At 24.5% G+C, this 27798-nt stretch overlaps 1 protein-coding gene and 1 long non-coding RNA gene across 3 annotated transcripts; both read right to left on the bottom strand.

Annotated features, from left to right (window-relative positions):
• Window positions 1-1759: 1759 nt before the first annotated feature.
• Window positions 1760-4200, bottom strand: LOC114179879. 2 transcript variants are annotated; one of them, XM_028066366.1, is made up of 4 exons: window positions 3945-4200; window positions 3358-3414; window positions 2702-2921; window positions 1760-2213 (listed from the first exon to the last, which is right to left on the bottom strand). In XM_028066366.1, exons 2-4 carry the CDS (start codon window positions 3376-3378, stop codon window positions 1894-1896), a joined length of 561 nt encoding a protein of 186 aa, XP_027922167.1. In that variant the 5' UTR covers window positions 3379-3414; window positions 3945-4200; the 3' UTR covers window positions 1760-1893. The 2 variants fall into 2 exon arrangements, with proteins under 2 accessions (XP_027922167.1, XP_027922168.1); XM_028066367.1 differs by having other exon boundaries at window positions 3358-4200.
• Window positions 4201-6810: 2610 nt separating this feature from the next.
• LOC114177578 lies at window positions 6811-11827 on the bottom strand. The gene is made up of 3 exons (XR_003603146.1): window positions 11700-11827; window positions 11410-11522; window positions 6811-7947 (listed from the first exon to the last, which is right to left on the bottom strand). It is a non-coding gene; the product is annotated as an uncharacterized LOC114177578 (long non-coding RNA).
• Between the last annotated feature and the right edge of the window lie 15971 nt (window positions 11828-27798).

Below are 27798 nucleotides of genomic sequence, written 5' to 3' on the forward strand. Positions count from 1 at the left end.
TTGAATCACACAAGAGATAAAGAAACACCTTCCTTGAATCACACAAGGAATGGACACCTCCTCCTTTGAATCACACAAAGGATGACTAGCTTATCCTAGCAACTATAGCAACATTAATTACTCAAGATCTCACTTGATGAAAGTTATCGTTCTACCTACACTAGGTTTTTCAAAGCCTTCCTACAGAGAGTTCTCAAGTACATATACTTCTCTAACTTTTATATTTACAAATGAAAATCTACCACTTTATTTATAGAATCCTATATCGAAATCAGGTTAAGAATATGAAAAGTTAAGTCACAACTACCAAAGATAATCAATTATCACTTATGATAATCGATTATTCCAAAGCAGTTTATGAAAAATATTGTTTCACGCTGATAATCAATTATCTCCCGGGATAATCGATTATTTCAGAACAATTACTAAAAAATTAAGAAAATACTTATGATAATCGATTATCACAATATGTTTTGTAAAAAATAAAACATTATCTCAGTGTTGTACTAGTTGGGTTTTGATTTTTTATTCTTGTCATACTAATTTAACTATTTTAAATAACATACACAAATTATAACACCTGAACAACTAAACCCTTAAGTCTTCAATGTATTTCTTGAATCCAAGTATTCTTTAAATCTTCAACATTTTTTCATATATTATCATTAAGTCTTCCATATTTCTTCATAAATTATCATGATTATCATCAAAACTTCTTATTGAAGAAATATGTCCATCTCCTTTTTGTCAACAACTTTGGTACCAAACTCAAAGGGTATGAGAGAGTTGTCAATGTTGTAAAAATATTCATACAATATATTTTGTAGTTATCATTACATGTTTAGTTTATCATGATCCTAAATTATACATGTATTTTTTTAGGAGTTATTTAATAAGTTAGGCGTTATATTTGTTTAATAAAATTTTAAAGATATTACATTTTATCTCTATACTTTTTTTTGTTATTTTAGATATTTGCTATATTACCTTTTCAAGAGACTTTTAAAATTCTTTAGTAAAATATTATAAAATCTTCTAAACCTTTACAAATTTTATCATTTCTTATTTTAAGATATTTTAAAACTCATATTATTCTTTATCCTTGTTTATTGGAAAAATACATCGTAAACTTTTTCATATGAACTTTAATATGAACAAAACTAAATAGATTTATCTATATGTTAATTAAAATGCGTAAGTTATTTTGTAAAAACGGTTTCACTTTTTAAATATTTATTTCTAATTTATACCTCGTTTTCATTTTGGGATTTTTTTTTTTTCTTTTAGACATAGTTCTTTTTCAACATACACTAACAAAAGCTTTGGCAGTTTATATATTATATATACAACAACTTAATACTTTGACTATTTTAGTGACCATGTAGAAACTGTAAATATTCTAGAAATTCAAAGATACGGTGGATAAAACATTTTGATTTCCCTCGTCCATGCCACTTATAGGGAAATTACCTTTTGACAAAAAAAAAAAACATTTTGACAAACTTAACAAACTTTTTGAAAATGGAACTAAAATAGATTAAATTTTTATTTTTTAATTAAAATAAAGTAATAAAATAATTTTTTTACCTAAATAGGAAACTTTGTTAAAAAAACATTGTCAACCTATCATAGCTCATATATATATATATATATATATATATATATATATATATATATATATATATATATATATATATATATATATATATATATATATATATATATATATATATATTGTGCATTTTGTGAAACAAAAGAATTTGAAAAGAAATCACACACTACTCTTAACTGACAAATTCTATGAATTCTTTTACAAGCTATGGTAACGAAATGCCACATCTTTCAATTTGTCAGTTAGATATGTTCCATAAAACACACATGAAGTTGTAACATTCACATGATCTTTGAACTATCATTGTGATGGTCTTGTAAGAGTAAACCTGCACACACTGGGCATGGTGGATCACGTACATCTTCAAATCTTGTTCTTTGCTCCAAACAATTTGCATGGTAAACATGACCACATACTAAAACTGCCACAACTGAAAGCTCGCTGGAAGAGATTGAATTTCCCAAAAAGTTTATTTTTTGACTCAGAAGTTTCTCACAGATCCCACAAACCATCTCTGCTTTATTATTTGATGACATTTCTTCCATCCCTAATGAGCTTGATGGAATTCTCTCTGGCCTTGAAAACACTTTCTCTCTATATTCTGAAAAAAATAAGTAAGTAATTTAACAGTTCACACTAAAAAAGCTTAGGTAGTCAATTTTCTAACACAAAAAAAAATAATATCAATACATAGGTTTAAAATAATAAGATTTGAGCCCAACCATATAAATTCATTGTCTTAAGATTTTGAGTTGAAAGTGGTGTCAATGTTTTATCCTTATATGGTGTTTTACTTCTTCATTTATAACCAATGTGGGACTTAAACTCACACTTGGATTGTTAACAAATAGACCTAAAAAACAATCAATCTCCTAAAATAAACACACATATTTAAAAAGTAAACTTTAAACCTAATTCAATTTTATAAAATCGACTTGTAAAACCTATTTATATAAATTTTTCTAATATGTGAAGTGTGGTATATCTTTTGGTAGTGTAAACTAAACTTAAGAGAAGGAAAGAATTCTAAAATGAACAAAAGAATGAGTAAATACACATTTGCAAGGTGTTTAGATTGTGAAGAAATACCCTTGGCACGTGAAGACGAAGCATTGGCATGATTGGTAGAGTTACGTCGAAAATATTGGTGGCCATAATAATGTCGTGTTTGTTTCAAAAAGATTGAACGACCAAGACCATGATGATGATTTGTCATAGTTGGATGGGTATTAAGAAGCTTCACAGATCTATCTGCTATATCCAATGCAGGTGGCAAATGGAGTAAGCCATGATCATCTGAATGTGAAAGCTTTTCAAAAAAAAAAAAACAGAGTACACAAATAAGATCAATGCCATACATTAATTTCGTCAAACACTTTCTCAACCAATAATGATTAAATTCTATTCAAATTACAAAATCATAAACAAAAACTTATACAATACAACGTGAAACCCACAAAAAATTATGATTTTTAAAGAAATTGAACCAATCAATTATACATTATAGTTTTTTAAAAAATGTGCATGAGAAATGTATATTATCAATTATGTAAAATGTAAAATGAGATAAGCAAAAAAAGTTAAACAAGGTGGAGTTTTTTCGAAATATTTTGTGTCTATTCATGTATTATCAACCATTAGTGTATGAGAGGTGAATTAGATTGATGAAAGCAAATTGGTAATTTACATTATAGAGAACTTTTTTTTTTTAATTTACAATTAAAGGAGTGAGAAAAACAAATTACCTCATTTGACAATAGCTCCATGTTGGAAAATGCATCAAACTATTTTTATAATATTGGCTTTAAAAAAGTGACAACAACAATCGTTAGTACTATTGTTACATACATCAAGGATATACAAACTAACATACACAAATTCAAGAAGGAAAAAAAATTACAAAGGAGTCTTTTCCTTACCTTTTTATATATTCCCAAGAAAATAAAAAATTCTTTACCATGTTTACGATTGTGGAAAAACTATTTTATTTTAATCAAGAACAATTAACAAATAACTTCCTTTAAATTAAATGCATCTGAAGAAAAATGAGAAATTTAAAAAACTAAAATTTAAAATTGTTAAACATATTGCCCAGTAAACCCTTTGAAAAGGTGATACCATTAAGAATAAGTTTGGCAGATACATCACATTTTCTCAGGTGTTCATCAATGGAAACTTTTTCAAGAAACTCCAAAAAACCAAAACAAAGAAAACAAAAGAATTTTTATTTGTCCACTTCAATTTCACTATACATCACATTACAATACTATGCTAACAGCAATCTGAAACACACACAAAAAAGAAGGAAGGAAGGAATGAAGAAAAAACATACCCATAGAAGAAGAACACCGATAAGGATGTTAATCCATTTGAGCCTGGCTAGATTCAGAAAACTGTTTTTATTTTATTTTTTCACAATAATTAACCTTGTAAAAATAGTAAAAGCAAATTATCTAAATGGAGTTTATGGCTTAAAATAGTTTATGAAGTGCACATGTGGTTTTACGATGTTAAAGCTGAATAAAATGTTTTGTGTGGAATGGAAAGAAGTGAACGATTAAAAATAATTTTATAGAAAGTGCATGGATGTTGACTAATTTCTATTACAAGAAATCAATGAATAGAGAGATAAATAGGGATGAAACTACGTTTTCTAGTAAATCTCATCAAATTAATACTATTATCAAAATTAGAAACTTATAAAAAATTTATCATTCAACATAAAAGAAAATAATGAAAATAGGAATAACATATAAAAAAATGTGTGTATTTTTTCTAATATTATAATATATAAATAAATGGAATCAATACAAATTTTGCATTAATCTATATATAAGTGTAATTATCTATATTAAATAGACCTATATTTTCTCCTTTTTAGTTATAGTGATATAAATGCAACATGTAGTTAAAGATAAATTTCTTCCATGTTCAATCGGTGGATTCTGACAGTGGATTCTGACAAAGTGAAAATTACTTAAGTTGGGCTGATAGAACAAGAAAGGTTGGGCTTTAAGCCCAATCTTGTGATAACTCAACAATTTGCTACATTTAAACTCCCTCTTTACTCTTCTCACCTACTTTTCTATAGTGAAATTTTAATATAACACTTAAATTATGTTTCTCCTCGTCCCTTCATTTTGGGTGCAATTAGTTTCGATTAGGTAACCAAGATAAGCTACACAGCACAAACTAGTCTTTGTAAAATATCTTATCAAATAACTTTTACAGAAGAACTTGTTAAGGAAAGAATAAAAAAAACCATCAACTAAAATTAGCTTTAAAATAATAAAAAAATTTTACGTATAAACTTCTTCAGAAAGCTAATTTTTATATTAGGATTACATGAATAAGATTTTCCAAAAGTATTTTAAGAAAATGAAATGAATTTCTTTGAAGCTAAGATTAACTTACAACATAATTAGGATTTGTTGTTTTTTTTTTTGAATGAGTTTCTCTAAACTTGTTTTTCATTAAGAAAACAAACTTAAAATTATTATTTTCATAAACTAAAATTAACACTGAATTAAAATTAATATTTTAGTTTTTAGCATTACTTATCACTCTTAACTGACAATGTGAAAGTCATATTAGTTTTTATACATGACACTCATGTATATTGATGGATAACCTATATTTTTAATCACTTCTTGAAAAAAAAATCATTCCTTTTATTTTCTCAACATCTCTTTTATTAGTTTTAATATCTCATATTTTCACCGAATGAACTTTTACTTTATTTAATTTTTACAAATTTGGTTTTTCAAATACATCTATCATTATTTTAAGTCTCCGTTTATTGAATGCCAATCTAATTTCATTATAATACAAAAAAAAAATTACAAAGCATTTACTTTATATCTAAAATATATAAATAAAATGAAATAAATATAGATACTTCTTGATCAACTTTTATGTTGAAAGTTCTACATCGACCAAAGATAAAACAATTTCATATTATATAAGTGGGGTGCAAACCACCTTACAAGCTGATTTTGTGGGATTCTTAATATGATATCAGAGCTAGGTTAGAGCCTATCCTAACGAGATTGCTCGGACTTATAATTCCACTTGTTATAGGACCACCCATTTCTAGTTTCACGCACAAAATGTATATATCTCGGCATGAGAGAAATTTGTTGGAAATTCCAACATCGACCAGAGATAAAACAAATTCATAATATATAAGTTGACCGGTTTTGTGAGATTAAATTAGGCTTAAAGTTCGCTTCTTAGTATTTTAAAATATAACAATCTTTTAATATTGTGAAAACTTAACGCATATGTACATTAACTATTATTTTGACGAATGAAACAATTATAACATGGTGATGTCTCTTAATATTTTGATACTCATCTCTTAAGTAAAAGAAAGGAAAAAGGTTCTGTGACAATATTTGACTACCATTTAACAACTCTTATAAGTGTAAAATAATTTTAATAAAAGTTAGCTTTTATATTTATAAAAAAAAGAAAAATTGAATAATAATAATAAGAAATGGTGTCAAATAATAGTAAAAAAAAGTGTAGTGTCAAAATTAGTTTTCGTCATAATAAGATGTAACACTATTTTACAATTAAGTATGTAACATTTTTATGTTCTATTGCTCACAAATTTTAATCATAAAACAACAATATAATTTCCAACTACAAAAATACAATATTTTTTCCTCCTTTGCCACTTCAAAATTATCTATATCCAATAAACTATATATTAAGCAAAAGTGATCCTTAATTACAAGAAACGTAACTTTTTTTTTTAATTATACGGAACGGTACTATCTTTATAATAACAGGTATTTTATCCATTAAAATTTCCTTAGTCGGTTGTAAAACAAATATGAGTGGTTTATATAGTGTTGTAGACAATCAAAATACCCATAATCCTAGTGGATGAAGATTTCAAGTATTAAAATTGGTATTTTCTTTGTCAGAAATTAAAATAGAATTCAAAAAAAGTTCGGGAGGGAAATACATATTAAACCTAGAATAAGAATTTGCTCTATAGAAACGGGCTGGTGACTGGCTATTGGGCAATAAAGGCCCAGATCAAATATCAAATATTTGTTTTTGTACAGTACAGGCCCATAGAAAAATACAGTATGGTACAAAAACAAGTTCAGTACCGAATTTCACTCTACACAAAGCTTCAATGATTCAAAGAACGCCGTAACCAAAAAACAGAATCAAAAGTGGTAGAAAATTTTCAATGATTTTTTGATATCCTGATAGACAAGAAAAGGGAACAAAATAGTGATATCAGGTTATACCTAATGATGATTATAATAATCAAACCTAATGTAACCAAATGAAAATTTTAAATCACAGAATGAGTAAGATGTGGTAATTTAATGTAAGAAGTGGCAAATCCATGGCCAAGGAAGGAAGAAAACAAAAGGAAAAATAAACCCTAGAAACTGAACAACCTTACATGAGTTCAGATCCAAAATATGCTTTGAAGAAGTGGGGTCAAAGGGAAGGATCCAAAAGGTACAAAAGAGAATATCCAATTTTCTACAATCATCATCACAGATTGGAAGAAATTTCCCTGTGCCAGGCGTGTTGTGATTGTGAACTTCTACAACAAAACAGTTTTCATGAGCTTAGGATCTTAAAACTCTCAATTTTATTAGCACATCACCATTCTACAATAATTTGCACAGGAATCTTCTAGAACTAACTATCATAATCTATAACTATAACCATACCATATAATAATTCAAAAGGTTTAGGGTTTATCTTAAAAACATGGAGACTTGAAAAAAGTTAAATTCTTTCCATACCAGAAGTCTGACACGTTTAAGATTACAACTACCACTACAAATGTATACAATATATATACATTGTTGCCTTTTCTTACACGAACCATATACCATAAGAAAGTTGTGTAAAACAAGATATTTCTTTGTTTTTTCATTTGTCAAATGATGTCTGAATGCAATCAAGTTGATTAGTCAGACATAAATTGAATTTCATAAACCTAATCCAATCCAATTCAATGCAAATGTTATCAGATCGATTCAGGTCGCTTTCACACATGAAATTACACTCCAAAGTTAATCCAATTCAACCATTCATATCTGGGAATTTGGTAAGAATTGGTAAGAATTCTCTCAAACTCAACCAGGATTGTATTGTATGAATCTATAGTCACATATCTCGATGTGATGGATGTGATGAATACAAACGAATAACTACCATGAATGGAATCATTCTGAATAGATAAGGGTTACATAAAAAAAAAAAAACTCAATGTCTCTCTCGCAGCTTTCAAGGGGGAATGCACCATGTCCACACATACTCTTCAAAATGGTGACTATCCACTCAATTTGCAACTACAGACAACCAATAACCCTTTCACAACTTAAAAAAAAAAAAAAAAAAAACCCTAAGAACTATTCATCTGATATTTGAAAAATAAATTGTTTATATACAGGATTTCGCAGAAGCAGTTTTTCTGACGCAAAGTGTGTGGTTGGTTCTCTGAAAACCAAATCTTATCCCAAAATTTCGTGCCATCTCCTAAGCGACGCAAAGTGCCATCATCGATTTATTATTTTATCATACCATAATGAAAAATTCCTCAACTCCAACCAAAGATATGATTCCACATAAAGTAGGCTCATGTGAAATGATTTTTTTTACAACAATACGATGTGGTTCTTGTAATCCGACGCCACGGTTTTTATCTCTTCGATTATATTAAGATATCGTAAACTTGCGTGGAAGATATTTCTTTGTTAATTAATTAATCAATTACCATTTAATTAATAATACACTAAGCATCGGGAGATATTTTAATTTGATTTGGGACGTCAAGTTGGTGTTGTCAATTCAAATTCACATCTTTGGGGAAGTAAGTTTGGAGGAGTATAACGTGTGGAATATCTATTGTTCCTAACAAAAGTGTTTCAATATATTAGCATTATCATTAAGGAAGGGTTAAAAAATAATTGTGATAAAGTGGTGAAGCAAATTCTTAACTACTATTATTATGTGGTGGAATTAATCTGATTAACTTTGTCGTGTGGGTACCCTTTCTAGATCAATCTGGTTCTTTCCTTTTTAAAAAATTGGAAAAGATGTTCTTTGAAAATGACAATCATATCACAATTATAGGAATTCAAATGCAAGAGAGAGGGAGAGAGAGATAGATAGTTATTGTAGGTACAAAAGGTGAACGTGCGACTCAAAAAAATAATGAGAAGATAAAATTAAAATAAATTAATAGATTGTTTATATCAATAGAAGCATAATTAGGTTTAGAAGAAAGTGAAAACTAAATGTCAATATCCTTTTCATTGTTACAATAACATCATGTTTCTTTAATCATTTTTTAGGTAAGTAATTTTACCTTGTTTTAAATTAGATAACACGTGGATTTAACATAAACCGTACAAATAAGAGTTCTGTAGTTATTCTCTGTTAAACTAAGTCCACTAACATATAAAATATGATATCTAACAATTATTAGGGAATTGAAGATTTTATTTTTTGTATTAATAAAAAATAAAAAAAATATCTATCAGAATAAAATATATGTTATATAAACATTATTTTTTATTATTACTTATAAGTAATTTTTTATTAGCATTTAAATTAAAATAACTTCGTTTTAATATTTTTATGTATAATTAAAACTTTAAAAATATAAAAATTTCATATTTATGAAGGTAGGAATGAAAAGTATATTTATGTGAATATAAACATTTAACTGAAGAATTCCTTTAAAAAGGTATATTTTGTTAAAAATTATTAAACTAAATATATAATTTTATTCGTATTATTGTCAAAATGTATCGAAATTTAAATCATCTAAAAGCTGTTCACCAAAAATATGTACTTTTAAAATCAGTGAATAAGCCAATGAATATGTGAATTAAATACATTAATACTATGAGTTTCATGGAACAAATTTAGAACCATCTGTGATCCATCTACCCTCCTTGTTTGTCACTATTGTAATTATGAACCATTATGTTTGCTTTGAATGAAAAAAATGATGCCACAATGTTTGAAACTAATTTTTTTATAGTCATGATTCTAAATTTTCATTTTAAGATAAAATTATTGTTTAAATTAATTAAGATTAGGTGATAAATGCTTTTTAATATCTTAATTATCATTAAAAAAAATCTTAGTAGATATCAACACTGAACAAAATTCACTGATATGAGATATCTTACTTTATTTTTGAAAAAACATTTATTTTAATTAGACATAGTTATATTATAATTTCTTAAAATTTAATTATAACAATATTATAATTAGACATGTGTAGATGAGTTTATTTAGAATATTGAAATAATATTATTTACGATAATTAAATATCTAAAGTTAATGTAATATTATAAGTTTAGTAGATGAGTTAATTTTTTAATAGTTTTAATTTTTTAATAATCTAAATTTTAACTCTGTAAAATACAATACTTTTCCATAACAGTCTTAAAATAAATAATAAAATACATAGTAACATTTAAATGTAATTAAACTTCATTTTATTTATATTCAATATGTATTATAGTTCCTAAATAATATAATTATATTTAAATATTTATTTGAAATTTAATTTTAATAAAAAATGAACATTTTTTTTACTTTTCTATAATATATTTAATTTTTTATTTATTGTAGTTGAAAATACAAAGTATTATTATTTTATTCATAGTTTTTGCAAATGACTATTGTACCCGTAAGTAAAGTAAGAAATTGTATAACTATATCTTTTATTATTTATTAAACTAACTAATTGGTGTGTACAAAGTTTTTACCTATTAATATTAGTTGAATTTAATTAAATGCATTAACTATTAGTTGAAATTACTCACTGCCTGTATGTGACGTTACGTTCAAACTAAGCGAGGTAAATATGAGTAAAAAAGTTTATAAAAAAACATTAAATCCTCATTTTTTTAAAATAAAATTTAAAATTATATACTTCTAAATAATTAAATTATTATCTATCACAAATTTCAAAAAGAAAAAAAAAATCAAACAATCTTGAACTGTATGATGAATCTATAAGAAAGTGTAGATTAGATGATGAATTTGAAAATTTATCATCACTCGTAATACTCATACAGGTATGATAGAAAGAAAATTGTCATTTTTGTAAATTGAAAAATATAAATGTTTTTTTCTTAATAAAATACAAATTTTATCATAGTTTTTATACAATGTGTTTTTTTTTTTTTTGTCAAAAGTAACTTTTTTCATGAATGAAAACAAATTAGACAATAAGGGAGTACAATTCAGAAACAGTAGAAGCCAATGATATCTTCTAAAGTCAGCATTTAAATCAGTCATTTACAAAATCATTGATAACACTATAGTAAAACTTTTGTAAAATTAAATGTCAAATTTTAGTTTCAAGAGTTTTAATCTCAATTTCACTGAAACCAACTTAATATTCATTTTTATTTTCACATTTGTGCTCAAAAGCATAATATTTAACAAATCTTTATTTCCAAATAGTCATTTTAGACACTTTCACTCCTTGAAAATGAATTTGCGTTGAAATTTTTTTGAAAAGAGCAAGACAACATAAATTGCTTTGCTACTCAAAGGACTTTTCTTAAGCACTAGTTGTCGAGTGTGATGTAATTTAGTTTTGGAAAAAGAAATAAAATTACAAAAAAGCATTGAAAGTAGATTCTATATACGCAAAAGGGTTAAAGCAAGAAAAACATAAACAGAATAGAACAATCTAAAGAAAAAGAAACTTTAAAAAAGCATTATATTTTAATTATACATATTGAAAGTATGAAAGTATTGAAAACAAGATAGAAAAGAAGAACCTGTTTCTTTGTGTGGGATTCACATGTTAACCCTTGTCCATGCCTTTCACGCACCACCTGGGTCAACTTGACCAGCTTTTGTGCTCTCGGCTTGACCGCGAACTAAGCCCAAACTAGATGCCCAATAACAAATCACAGATTTCATTGACCAGAATCAAGAAAGTGACATTAAAAGGTTATTTTTATTTTTTTTTAAATATAAAATTATCAACAACCATGTCTACTACACGTGTGAAATTACTAACTAACTTACTAAGCAAGAAAAGTAAAAAATAATTGCTCACACGTACCAAATTTGATCGTGAAGAGATGCCACGTAGGATGGACACACTGCACCATAAAATATGACACGCATATGAGTCATGTAGCTTATGTACAATTGTCGGTGAGATCCACATAACTCTTCTCTTCAATGCGGGACCTTCCAAACCTAACGATAACAAATAGTTTATTTACAAATGCAAATATAGCGTTATTTTTACGTTACGTTCTGACAATTTTTTCTTCCTAATTTAATTATTTTCAGTTCTCTTCATTACATTTTACAGTTTCGTTGTTATAAAATAAACATAAAATTTTGATTTGGTGACCCCAATCCAATGGAAACTTCTTTGAAAAAAGCGACAATAACCTAGTCTCCAGAAATGAAGAATTTGGATCTACCTTTAGGAAATTACAAATGGTGGGAACGAGAGGTAACAGTAACACACATTCATGTGTGGGCTTGGAAATCGATAGCAACCTGTGTCTGTCTGGTCCCATTCGGACCCTCCACCACCCATGACAGCGCATTCTTAGCTTCGCTAACTCAACCCTTTCTCCTTCTGTGAGTGGTGGTAGGTATAATAATATATTAAGTTGCTAATATTGCTGAATCTTTAAGCATTTTTTTTTTTCATTTCAATAATTAAATGATGTTAATTAGTTTCGTATGGCACACTGCAAACAAAGTGACAGCAAAGAAAGTGGTTTAATTGAGGTTTGATGAAGATACATAATTTACGTGCGGTTAAGCTGTCTTCAAGGTTGTGATTCGTGAACAAATTGAAACCGGTGAATGTCTGCATATGATAACAATGGATTCACTGTGTCACTGTCGTATAACCGTTCCACCTACATGTCAATTCGTATAAAAGGAAAAATGTCAAAAGTCTGCTACCTAAATCATACTTTTTTTTTTTTAATTAATCGATGGGAACATTTGGATTTTGTTGATAAGTAAACATGTTTAATGATGTGTAATTGTAGTAAATAAGTTCATTTACAAAAAGTTAAACCTAAAAGACTTGATTAAGAGGATCCATTTCACTGCCATTTGCATTAATCACATGTTTATAACTCTCTGAACAAGTTTAACATTTTTTTATACATTTTTTTGAAAAAACTGTAATTCACATTCTATTTGATTGATTATACTCGTAGTTTTTGTATTTTTTAATAAAATTTGACTAGCTGTAATTAAAAACGTCTGAAGAGGTTTGACCAATATAAAAACGTTTTAATTGCATGACTAAATTCATTAATTTGACTCGTTTAATTTGTTAATACATTATTTGACCTTAATTTTAAAATTTTAATTGGATGACTAAATTTTGTAACCTAATTTTGAAATGACTAATCAAATCGAGTCCATTTTTACAATTTCAAGACATTTTCATTGGATCAGTTTATCGGGTGACTTTTATCTATTTTTAGTTTTCGTGTATCTGTGGTGGTAACTATCAATACTGGTCTGTTGGCTTGTGAACCTATTGATGTTAAGGAATTAAAATACTAATATTTATAATTTAGTTTTTAGTAAGAAAATAATTTCATTTATATGTTGGAATTTGGATTGGATTCCAACCTAATTTATTTGTTACAATAAAGTAGATTATATAAGGTTTACATTAACCTATTATAATAATCGTAGTTGCTTATTTTCATTGTAAAATATTAAATTAATATGTTTTTTTTTTTGCTGGCAGTCAATTACTCATCATTAAATTAAGTGTTTTTTTTCTGATGATTAACATAAACTAAACAAAGAGATAATGTTTTAGTCAACAAACATAATTACTTAATTACATCAAAATTTAGTTTAAATTAATGTTAACATATACATTCGAAAATGTGTGGTTTTAATGTTTAATGTGATAGATTTTATTTATAATCTTTTATTTGACACAGAATACATGTCACATTTAGAAATTTTTAATTATTTTATCCGTAATCATTGTAAATTTGTATATGTTTAAAACAACTTTCTTCCTTAACTTTGAGTGAAAATTGAAAATAGTTCATTTTTGAAATTTTAGATTAATTTAGTCCCCAACTTTAGAAATACGTGTATTTAGTCATTTTAACGATTTTTTTGAAAGTTTATTTAATATTTTAAATACATTTCATGATAGTATTTTAATTGTTTACATCGTTTAACTCATTCTTGCTTCAATATTTACTGAAAAAATGTGTTTAAAATGTCAAATAAACTTAATAAAATTTGACTAAAAGAACTAAATTCACCTATTTTTTTAAAGATGATGGACTAAATTAGTCCAAAATTTTAAAGAGAAACTAATTATAATTTTCATTAAAAATTGAGGGACAAAAATATATTTAATCCTAAAAATTGTTATAAGATTGTGTAGGAAAACATTTATTAGTATTTTAGATTTAATCGACATTTGTTCATAAAAAATAGTATTTCACATTTGGATGTGACTAATATATTAATTATTTGAACATTATAGTTGTTTTCGGTAATACATGTTATTGAGTTTTCTAGTACTAATAATAGAGGATATAAAAATAATAATTATAAGGATTGTGTATTGGAACAATCAAATCATGAAACGTGGAAAAGGTAGGTATAAGTTGTTTTTTGCTGTTGTTATGCATCAAATATCTCATATAATTGTTCAAATCAAATAATGATTTGCCCTAACATTTCATTCTATTTATATTTATTTGAAAAAAAAAAACATTTTTATGAGAATCTATTGAAGGGTGAGAATGAAGCGCAAGGTGTTAACTACTATTCGAGTGAGAATAAAATTGGGAACGGTGGGTCATAACGTAGTTGCATGATTTGGTTCATTCGAACTGAACGAAAGTGAAATATCATCAAGAAGGAAAGATGATAATAATCCACAAAATGCTTTAATTATTTTGTAAATTTAAAAAAAAAAAAAAAAAGTGGGGATGGCAAAAAGTTTATTCGGGCACCCAATGCTTTCGAAATAAGCTACTGAAGATAGCTACAACCTCATCATCAAAACTTCAAGCCTGTGTCTACATATAACAAAAATAAACGTGAAAACAAACAAAGAAAAAGGAATCTATGTTTATATTCATATATATCTTCTTTCAAAAGCAACAGTGTTCCTACCTCAAAACATGAAATGAAAAAAAAAAAAAAAAAAAGTAAAGTAAAAGGTGCTTTTACCTTATGTGGAATATATATGTTTGGGTGCCTTTTGCCAGTGAAAGCACACATGCAATCTTACAAGGATATTTTAACTATCTTTTATTATTTAAATTTAATTTTTTCTACCCAAATTTATGTTTACATTCAAGTGTCAAACTTAGATCAATCCTATTAATAGTCCACTTTGATTAGGTTATAATTATTATTTATAATCATGGGAAGAGAGAAGAATGTTTCAACACTCATTGACGTGGATGTGAATCATGATGCCAACTGTGTGAGAAGGTGCTAATCCAATCTAGATTATGGTAAGTATTAATTAGGGTTATTCTATTATACTGCATTGCACGTCATATTATAAAAGCATAAATAAATAATAAATACAGTTTTAATTATAAAAATACAAAAAATAAATAAATACGGTGTTAATAGTAAAAGTAAGTGATGTACAGTAAAAAAATATATACAGCTTTAGGGGATTTTATACCTGATTTTTTTCAAATGTAAGTAATTATTTTTATTCAGAAGTTTACAAACATAATTTATTTGTATACATTTTTAGTAAAATGTTATATTTTATAGTAAGAATATTATTTTATTAAAAGATTCTGAACGAATTAGTTGTAATGCCTAAAAATAGAAAAATTTTCATTTCTTAATTCATTATAAAATCTTTAATTTATTCTAAAAAAATCTATGACCATCAAATCCTTGCTAAAATAGGACCTTGAAGAGCTGGTAAACCGGAAATTGTTTAAAATTTGATTTTAGTATGCAGTTTTATTTATGGTGGTGTTTTTTTTAAAACAAAAATGGATGGTTAGAGAGGGGATGATATTGATGTAGGGTGGGGGTATGAAAACTTCCATTGTTCGACGAAACATATTCTTCTAAAAGATTTGAAAAATTAATAATACCTATGAATACAAATATATCACATTCATTAAATAATGCATAAACTTTTATAAATCTTATCTTTAAATCTTTTTATTTATTTCTTAAAACAGACATTAAAATCTCATTTTCATCTTTTTCAAATTTATTTATTCACTCTATTCTCTCCATATTCTAAACACATTTTTAATAACTTAATAATGAACTGACAAATATTTGTATCCATCTATATATTTTACTGATGAATTTGTCATTAGTCAATTAATAAACATAATTTACCAACTAATTTTTATTACTAACAACAAATAATTAATCGTCGGTATGATTATTTTTGCTAATAGTGCATATTTTTGTGATATTTATCTTTTGAAGATATAATAATTCAATTTGTTGTTAAGATAATTATTATTCGTATGACCTACTATGTAATATTTTCGTTTGGGGTATTACTGTAATTATAATATTTTATTGATAATAATTAGAGAGGTATTTATTTTTTAATAAATTTTCTTTTATAATGTACTATTATCACATTTAAAAAAATATAAGTTACTATGTTGTATAGTTAAATATTTTTATGAACTTTTTAATGTTGTTTTGAGGGATAAAGATTTATTTGATATATGTTAATAGATCAATTCTATAAAAACTCCATACTTAATTATAAACTTAAAAATAATAATAATTTTTTTAATTATAAACTTAAAAGTAATTATTTTTGTTTTTTCTATCTTTAGATGTTAAAAACTTTTTTTGTTAAGATAAAAAAATTACAAGTATCTCAAAACAAATTGTTTTCAATATTTATTAATTATTGTGAATACAATTTGTTTTTATCATTTTAGTCGGATAATTTATTTTTTAGTTAGCTTGAATAATTTTATTATTTAACAAGATAAATATATACAACCATACAATCCTTCTAAACAATAACTTCTCAGCCCTTCAAGTATAAAATAAATATATAACTTTCCAATTTTGATTCTCACAATACTATTTATATTATACTTTTTTTACATATGAAAATACTGTTGAAAGGGAGAGCCTTTCATCCATAAATGAAGAACAATTTTGATGATGTCTACTGATCTAGGATAAAACATAGCTTGGTCCAGTTAGGATATGCATTAGGCAATTAGCTTCTCTTTATCAAATGTATTTCAGGCCTGCTGTGTAATTCTGCATATGATTAGTTCTTTAACTAATGGATTAGTTGTGAGTATTGTACAAAGTAAGTGAAAATATACTCACGATAATCGATTAGGTAAATTGCTAATCGAATTAGTGACAGCAAAAACCTTTGTATAAAAGCTGTTTTGGAATCTGTTTTGGGTTTGGAAAAATCAGAAAGATCATGCAGTTTTCATCTGAGATAGAGCCATCTGAGAGACACAAAGTTTCAGAAGATTCTGCAAGATAACTCAAGTACAGATACAAGAAGAATTGATGGTTGATTCTACCATGATGGATCTTACTTGATTCAAGGAGCATCAAGTCAAATCTGCACAACTTAGGTGTATTCGTTTCTTGTTTTGTTTTCTGTATTCTTGATTACAGTTGCTTCAGTGTTTGAAGTGTGGACCTAGGTGCAATTGTGTGGATGCATTGCTCCTAGGGGGAGTTCTTGATTGTTGAATCAAGTTCTTGGGTTGTGGGGGTTAGAATTACATAGGTGTGCTTGTAATTCTTGGAACCTTTCTGTTTAGTGGAATCCTCCTAAGTGTGTTACTTAGGAGAAGACTGGATGTAAATTCGCCTTGAATCGAACCAGTATAAATTGTGTGTCTTGATTCCTTCTTCTCTCTCTTAATCTTTCTTGATTGATTTAAACAGTCCATTAACCCAGAACTGCGAAATTGATTAATTGAGCTTTAAAACCTAAATATTTATTCAAGATTCATCTTAAACTATATAAAAGCTTGTTAATCAATTCAGATCCCTTTGTGGTTAAGATAATTAGACAGATCTGTTTTTAACAAATACGACATGTTAAAAGACATGTATTTTTTCTACTTGTTTTAAAACCTATTTTGATGAGTATATAATTTATTTCATTTTATTTCATTTTTAAGATATAGTTATTAACATGTTGTTTAGTTATATCCTCAATGGTGGATAATAATAATGATATTATTTATACTGTGAAGAAATATTAAGAATCTTAATTGTGATGTACTAGTAAAATTTGATTTATTGTTATGTATGTTTTATCTAGAGGATGTCATTCTCATTATCAATCCTTTGTTGGATTTACAACAATCAGATTCAACTCATAGTAATTCAATGATTATTTCTAATTCTCTAACATCTAATAAGATTTTTTTCGTGAAGAAATTGAAAATAACTTGTAAATGAATTAATATGTTTGATGAGTGATAATGTTATAATATCGAAGAGGATAACGAATCACTTCAAATTATAATAAAACTTGGTAAGAGTTGAAAAAATACAGAAGGTCTAATTATAAATCATTAAAAGCAAATTTGTAAAAATTAAAAACTTTTTTGAAATGTGAAAAGATTGATAATAACATTTTTAATATGTTAAAGAAATTTGATTTTTTTTAGTTCAAAGTGAATGATTTTTGTGGAGAAAATTATAATTTTTTTTAATAATAACTTTTTTTTAAGTATAATATAATTTTATCATAAATTTAGTTTGATATCTCTTATAATTTTTTCAATAAAATTTTCATAAAATGACATTTATGTATGAACTTATTTAAAAAAAAGGATCACGTTTTAAAACTAGTTTACGAAAACTGTTAGTAACACTGGTTAACTTTATTTTTTTCTCAACATATTTAATATTTTATATGGAAGAACATTTTTTTCATATATTAGTATTTTTTTAAAATATCAATATTTCTAGGATATTTTAATTATTATACAAAATTTGTTCACACTAAAGAAAATACAACAAAGAAATATAATATAAACCGCGCAGTCTAATAAACAGCCATCAATCGTTATACGGTTGCGAACATTTTAAAGTTTTAAGCAAACAATTTAAAATTTCAATTTCATATAAATAATTGATTTCCCAGCTTGCTTCTTTACTATTATTATGCATTATATCACTGTCATTTTAAGAATTTAAATATAGAACGTATATTTTATCCTGAATTTTTATTTTATTCTATTTACATATTATACATCTCCAAAATATATATTCTTTTATATTTTAAATATATTAAAATTAGTATAATTTGAAAATACAAAACAACAGAAAAGTAGGAATGTAAACTCTTAAATATATCTCTCCAAACATGTTTTTCCTTTCTCAATCAATAACAGCGGCTAAAATTATTATTTTACTGATAAAAGAATTGTAATTTGGGTGGCATAAAAAGTATTCTTTCAAGATATAATGTAAGAAATTTATTAATAGAAAAATAGGAACGACATCTTTTCAAAATATGGTTAAAGTTTGATTCTGTATTTATGTTAAGGTTGGCAAGTTGGACTTTTTTTTATCATAGTTATTAATAGGACATGCATTGCGTAACCTAACTCCAATCACATTTTTTTCCTTATTTTCATTTTTTATATTGTCAATTCACAATCATTGTCTGTCCAATTAATTACACTGCCTCTTATTCAAGCTTTCAATTTCAAATATATTATATTATATAAATATCTTCTGCACTGTGCCCAAAGATTTAGTGCATTGAAAAAGAAAATGATATGATATTGCTAAGATCGTACAACAATGTAAATATTATTAACTTCATTAATATTACAATTACAACAGCTCAAAACATTTAAATGTATTAAAACATACAAATTACATCTTATTGATTAAATTGGATATATGGTATATACTCATATTACTTAAATTAAACATAAATAACTTATATTTGTTTTTAGTTTTAATTTAATCTTAATTTTTATAAAAATGAATTAATATTATTTCTTATTAAATTGACACTCAATTTAATCTTTATATATAATTTATGATGATATTCTTAATAAAATATTTGTAAAAATATTTTTAAATAAATTTTTTTAGTTTTATTATTAAACAAAGTTAAACCTCAAACTTAATTTTAAAAATTCACAATTTTGTTATCATATATAAAGGCATAAAGTGTATCATATTATACAAACTTAGTAAAGATTAAAAATCAAATAACTTGTCACACATAAGTTTAGGAACTAAATTTCAAGTTTAAAATAAAACCAAAGTCTAATGTTTTGTATAGAATTTAAAGTTAATTAAAAATATTTAATAAAAACATTAATTTTAGTAAGAATATGACCATAAAATTTATAAAAAAGTTAATTTAGTGTCAATTTAAGGAAGGACAATATTACTTCATTTTTACAAAAATTGGGACTAAATTGAAACTAAAAACAAATATATGGACCAAATTGAGTCATTTGACACGTGTAAAAAAATTTTAAAAAAATTAGAAATTGACACGTGGCGTTGACCTTAACACCGTCTGGTCAAAGTTAACGGTGAATACCAAATTGAGTCATTTTTAAGAAAATGATGATCAAATTGAGACAACGAAAAACTTGAAGACCAAACTGAAATTTCATGACAAATAGAATAACTAAAAGAGTAATTTAACCTTAACTATATTTCTTCAAATTGCATAACATACAATTTTAGTCATATAAACCACTTTTATTCATCTTAATATGCATAAAACATTCATTTTTCATTTATTTTTGTAATCTAAAATATTTTTTTATCTTTAACTTGGTATATTCTCCACCAATACTCAAATTCAAACAAAATAACATAATTTGACAAGTGTAATTCAAACCCATATTTAACATTCAAGTTAAGGTCACTATATATATTTTTAGATAAGCATTTTAAAATTTGAAACTTATATATATATATATATATATATATATATATATATATATATATATATATATATATATATATATATATATATATATATATATATATATATATATATATTTGAATAATCATTCTACATAATAAAATTTATTTTTTCAATTAGTAAAATAGTTTTTTTTTTTCTTTTTGTTCTACAAGTTAAGTTAACAAGAAGCAAATGAAAAACTTTTTAACCAACTTTTGAGTGTCACGTGAAACTACTATAATGGAAGAGTTGCTTGCACCGATCAAAAGCGACCATTAAACATCTCCACATAGAAATGTTCTTGATGTGCTTAAGCTCTCCTTAATCAGTAGTTGTTTCTTTCTCAAGTAACATTAATTTTAAATTTAGAAAACAAATTATAAAAGTCCAAAATCTCTATAACCCCTAAATTGTACAATCAAACATAGTATGATCAATAATAAAACAAAGTAACAGTAAGTGGACTAAGAGAATAACATTTATAATTAATCGAACATGTAAGAGAATAACATGATATAATCCAACATTGTATACACACAATTATTTTTCTTAACAACAATCTTTATATTATAGTTATCAATTTGGTTTGGTTCACATGACTTGATCGTAGGACTGCATCAAAAAAATTACAAGATCAAAAAGCCCTTGAATAAAAAAATTCACAAGACCAAAGAATCTACAAAAATCATATGAGTCTAGGTCAGCCCATATTTTTTTAAAATAAATAAATATATTACTAAATCTTCAACTTAGTTGTCCTGTCTTGACCTTCAACCAAATCGATAAAGGTTAATCTCTAGTTTGGACCACTCTATCTCAACCATCGATTCAAATCGACCTGTCTTTAACTTCAGTTTAGATCAATCCGAGTCAACCTTGGACCTGAGTGGGTCAACCAATCGCGACTTTCGGCCCGACCCATCCCATATCGACTATCAATTTGATTTGGCATGTCATGACACCAAACATGGACAAACCCGTCTTGACATTCAGGTAGAGGTAGGGTCAAATTTGGCTCAGATCTATCTCAACCGAGTTTTTGTCAAAATCGACTTGGTCGAATTTGGTCAAAATTTAATTCGGAACAAACTTAACCGTATTTAACCAAATTGTGCTTAGAGACAACTTGTACAAAATTTGGTCAAAGCTAACTTAGTTGAATTTAGCCGAATTATAAAATTTATACTCTAAAAATATATAATATTCTTTTATTTCTATTTATAAGTTTGTTTAAATTTATTGTAGAATTTCTTAATAATTGACTTCATACTGTAATGTAAATTGCTCACTGTAAATTTAAAATACTCTTAACGTGTAGATAATGCACATTTATTAGAAAGTTAAACAATATAAATTTATATATTACATCTGTTAATGTATACTAAATGTATGCATTCGTACTTTCTTAATAGCTTAATGATTAGCATGTACTTATAATCAGAGTAATTATGAAATCATGCAAATTTAAATAAGGAAAGGAGAAAAGTTCACTAATAGTGGTTTGTGTGTACTTTCTTCGTGTATATATGAATTGGGAAGTTTTGATCCTAAATAATGCTTCAAAATAGCTCGGTTCTCTATGGTTCACACATGTCGTGTGTCGGTGTATTAGTTATGCGTAGTTTCCATGCACGATTCCTTTTTGTTTTTTCCAATAATGAAGCAATAGATTAATTCTCAACAAAAAATTAAGGTACTTCACCATATTTTATGTAGTCATAATAAGGAGATCAAACTCATGACCTGGAAAAACTAATTATTACTATACCTCTAATCAACAAAAAAGTTACCATAAACATTTCCCCTATTTCAAATATATAGTAACAAATTTTCATAGAAATAAAAATAACATACTCAAATTTATATATTTAATGATTATTATTAATTCAATAAAAATAAATATACAATTTAGTATAACTATAATTACAAAATAAATTATACATAGATGAAAGATTATCCGTATTTTTTTTATTTTAAAAATTAACAATAATTGAATCATAACTAAGTTTTTTTTCAATATAAATAATTATATTATCTACAAACTATTCATATTTTATTTTATTAATATGCACAAATTAATTTAAAAGTCTTCGTAGACTTTCATTTCATTGTCATGTGATGAGAAATTATATTATTCTGTTTTCATATGGTGTATCTTTTATCACTTTTAAAAAATAAATTTATTATTATTTTTCATCAATATACTTATTTTAAAAAAGTTTAAAACTAAAAAATAATTTAATAAAAGATTCAGATACATAATTACTATAATTATCAAGTCAAGTTACTTTTTATTTTATATTAATAAAAATATTAATATTAAAGAGTCATTAGATAAAAAAACAGTATTAAATATTAAACAAATATTTCACCATCAAACGAGACAATATATAATTATCCTTCTTTCTTTAGAAATGGAAGAAAAAATGTGAAAAAATGAGGACAAAAATATTATGTTCTTGTCTAGCTTTTTTTTGTCTTCAATAACAAAACAAGATGTATACGTCAGTCAAAGATATGAGTGCAATAAACTCAAAAGATACTGAGATAAAAAATAGAAAAGTATCTTAATAATTTATTTTATTTGATTTTTTATTTTTTTCATTAATATTAAACGTTGTACTCTATAAAAAAAATAATACCTAATTTAAATTATCATTTGATTTTCAGTATACTACTAACTAATTAAAAAAATATATAATTTAAATTATCATGAATCAATGTCTAAATTGACCATTAGTATTAACTATCATATTAATTTTTCGACTATCAAGAAAATTAATCTTTAATTAGTCATCTGGAGATCAATTCTACTGGTAGTTAAAACTTTGATAGCTAATGTTAGTAATCAATTTAAATACAAATTTATAATAAAAATTATTTTAATTACCATTAATTTTTAGTTTATAAATTAATTACTAATAACCAATTATTTTTTGTGACTAAGATATTATTTAAATATTTTGTTATAATGAGTAAAATAATATTAACATATTATTCTTAATGAATAAATAATTTATAGGTTGGAATTTAATTCATAGTTAATGAAGAGAGACAAAAATAGCTATAACTCTCGTATATCCATTTTAAACCGATAAAATATGGGAGACATCAAAGAACATAATTAAGATACACAATAAACCAACCGTACAATAAACATAAATTTTAATATATTTACATTTATAATAAGTTAAAATCCAAATATGTCGTTAGTACAATTGATATTAGACTCCATATAAAAAATATATATTTTGAATTCGACTTATAAATACAAAAACTGTCTCTCGATAAATTTTAGAATAACTTATAGAAGTTTATGATATTTATTTTAAATAATTTTTTATATTTTATTATTAGAAGACAACACTTATTTTTTCTGCTCTTTCAATTTGGTTGGTTGTCTAAAAACATTAATAGGTTTTATTAGATTTTAACCTTGTAATAATTTTAGATATTTTAAATTGAGTATCTATAGATTGATTTCTTTTATTAATGGTGTATATCATCTTATTTTGTTATCTTATTACTTGTTTTTCCATGTTAAAAAATGTGAAATTATGCTATTAATAAAATTAATACTTGATTAATGTAAAATGATAAATGATTGCCATTGAATTACACCTCAATCAAATCTTTTACATGATAACTAATTTTAGTAAAAAACTAAAATAATTAGTCATTATAAAAATTATTTTAGATATTAATTTATAAAATTAAAAATTAAAAATTACTAAAATAATCATAATACAAAATTATATATCCGTTTGTAAATTTATCTCTAATTTAGATATCAAAGTTTCGGTTAAAAATAGTAATCAATTTAAAAATTAATTCATTTAATAACAAAATTTTGGAAATTATTTTTAGAAAACAATTAATAAAACTAATTATAATTTTTTATTTATAATAATAATTATTTTAAAAACAAATAACTTTTTATTTTATAAATTAGTATTGACTATAGTTACTAATTATTTTTTATCATTCAAAGCGGTTATTATATAAAAATTTTCTTCTAGTAATACATGATCTTTTAATTAGGTCAAGTAACGTTATAAAGTGTAAAGTTATTAGGGAGTAAGATGACGATATTAACAAATACATTTATTTGTTTTACTTTAGGTGCAATATCATTTTTATAATAATTAAAAAATCTCACTTTTTTTAGCACATGAAAACAAATAATTATGGTGACAAATTAATATAATAGTCACTAGTCAGCTAAATAAAAAAATAAAAGATCAAAATATTTATTTATAAAATATCTAAATTTTGAGTATTAACTAGAATATTCTTTTAATAAGGACTTAACTAAATAAAATACAAACAATTATCAAAACTTAAAAGTTAAAATCAAAATAATAAAACAACTCACACTCATATAATTAATGATTTAGTTAAGTTTTATACAAACATTTCATAAGTGGAGTGTGAATGAAACACAACATTTAAGGATATAATTACAAAAATGATGTAAAAAAGAGTCTTTCTAATGTATTGTGTTGATAAAGAGAGTGGTGTAATGTATCAAAATATGATTTGATTTAGTGAATATTTCGGATAGTATGATAACTAAGTTACGATACACAATTAACGAATCTAGATTTTTTATTGTTTTTTTTTTGTCATTTGTTTGTATTAAAAATATATTAAAAATATATTGTATTAATATTTTTAATATTTTTTTAATATATTTTAAAACATTAAAATTAATAATAATTAAAATATTATAAAAATCAAGTCGAGAAACAACACAACAAAATCCAATAAAAAATTCAAATTCAACGGCTAAATATGATATAATAAAAATTTCGTTGTTTCTTTAACTATCTAAATCATGTAAGTTAGGACGTTATGTAGTAATAAAAGTAAGGGTTTATTTATACCAAAACTTTTAAATCATGTAAGTTAGGACGTTATGCAGTAATAAAACTAAGAAAGATTTTATTTATACCAAAACGTTTATATATATATATATATATATATATATATTTATTTATTGAATTAAACCCATCCTAATCTTTAACTTTACGTTATAATATTGTATCAAAAGTCTTGAAATGAGTTAAATATTATTTTTTAGTAAAATATATTTAATACAAATATTTTGAAAGGTATTGGTTTGTTCTTCTCTGATTTTCGTTCCTTCATGGTTAAGTTTAATGTTAATTCTATAATACATAATAAATATAATTGATTAATATATGAAATATGTGATGGAACAACTCGAGTAATATACAATTAAAACAAAAATAATCGATTAATACATGATATAGACGGTAAAAATGAAATAAAATATGTTAGTTATACCAGTGACACTGTGTTTTATTTATAATAACTTACCCTTTCTTTTATGAGTATGAGTAAATAATTATGTAAATTCACACACATGTGTGTATATACATGAGCGAATATTCTTGGTGAGATGCAGTGACTCTCCAAACTTTAAATTTTTTGTATATGTAAAATGATAATTTTTGGGATCTAATTGTGAAAGTTTTCAATTTTCTTATAAAATATATAATTTATTGTTAATAAATAATAAAATATAAAATTAAATATAAAAGTTTTAGAGGTAGGAAGATGTGAGATCCTCTAAACTGTGTAATGATATTTTTTTTATAATTAAATTAAGTAAATTTTTAACTTTTTTTTTTTATAAAACACGTGATTTAGTGTTAATAAAATAGTAAAAAATTAAATTAAATATAATTTTAAAAACATTAATATATATATATATATAAAATATTATTTTCATTTTATCTGTCTCTTTATTCACTTATTTACCTGTTCGTCTTTTACTCTTTCATATGTTCTGTATATTTATCTTTCGCTCTTTTACGTGTTTTTCTTAATAGTAAAATATTAATTTTTTCTATTTCACGAGTTTTGTAGAATAAATTTTGTAAACCTAATTTCTTTTAACTATTACGTGTTTTCTTCTAATTTGGGTTTAATTGTTGTTTGATTATCATAACTTTTTCTTTTAAGAATTACGTTTCTTAATATATAATTAGATTTTTCATAGTTTATATTTTAGTTTTGATTTTTTTTAAATTGATAACTTATGAAAAATAAAATAATTTATTTATTTTTTAAAATTGATAAGAAAAAAATTACAAATTAAAATAAAAATAACATAAATTCAATTTCTCCATTCATTATGAAATATGATGTTAATAAGCTAATTATTTATTTTTGTTTTATTAGTGATAATATGAAATATATAAAGTTTGTATGCATTATTTTGTCTTCTCAAATTATTAGTTCAATATCTTTCACTATAATGTGTGTGTGTATATATATATATATATATATATATATATATATATATATATATATATTTTGGTAACGTTATTTTACATTAGGCTATGTTTATTTTATTTCAGAAGGACTATGTGAGATTTATCTTCTGCCAATTTTCATATTACTCAAAATCACTTTAAATTAAAATTAAATATATTTTTATCTTAAACAAATTAAGTAAATACCTTTTACGCATAATTTTTTGTTACAATAAAATAATAATTTAAACAATTATATCTAATTACTAGTCTGTTTTTAGGATTAAGAATAAAATAACATAAACAATAAAATGAAATATGGTAGAATTCTATGTGAGAGTCATATTAAGTAAAAACAAATCTAAAAAGAAACGTACATTAAAAATAAGACACACATTTATTGTTCGTTTAATAATTTATTAGGACTACATTTATAATATTTCAGATTTTCTTCTCAAATCTATCTTAGCTAGAGGGGTTTATAAATGTTAATTAAAGTTAAACAATTTTCCTGAGTAAATCTTATCTTCTAAACAAATGACGTGGTGTTGTTGATGACACAAAATACGCTTTAAAAGTGGTAAACTAGAGAGAAAAAAAATACTTAAATATCAATACTTACTGAGTCAACTATTAAAATTAAGTTATATACTCAGTATGACAACTTCAATACTGGATATTTTTTTCAAGTACTAAAATCCACATAAAACTGTAAAATCTAATAAATTAAAAATAAATAATTAACCGAAACAACGTAAAGCTTGTAAAATTTGTTAAAAGATTATTAGCTTTAAAAAAATATCTGTATAATTTACTCATTTTTTTTTTGTCTTGAATTATTTATACATGTAATGTACCAGGGCATTAGGATAAAATTGGAAATACATAATATAGTAATTTATTAAATAATTAATTCCTTGTCTCTTGTATTACATGTCATAATATAATATAATATA

This window comes from Vigna unguiculata, chromosome 3, assembly GCF_004118075.2.
Source record: "Vigna unguiculata cultivar IT97K-499-35 chromosome 3, ASM411807v1, whole genome shotgun sequence".
Lineage (NCBI taxonomy): Eukaryota > Viridiplantae > Streptophyta > Magnoliopsida > Fabales > Fabaceae > Vigna > Vigna unguiculata.

Coding starts and splice junctions, on each gene's coding strand:
- LOC114179879 (XM_028066366.1), bottom strand. CDS start 3,378: ATGGAGCTATTGTCAAATGAG. Junction 2,922..3,357: donor TGGAGCTATTGTCAAATGAG/GTAATTTGTTTT, acceptor TTTTTTGAAAAG/CTTTCACATTCAGATGATCA. Junction 2,214..2,701: donor TTCGTCTTCACGTGCCAAGG/GTATTTCTTCAC, acceptor TATTTTTTTCAG/AATATAGAGAGAAAGTGTTT.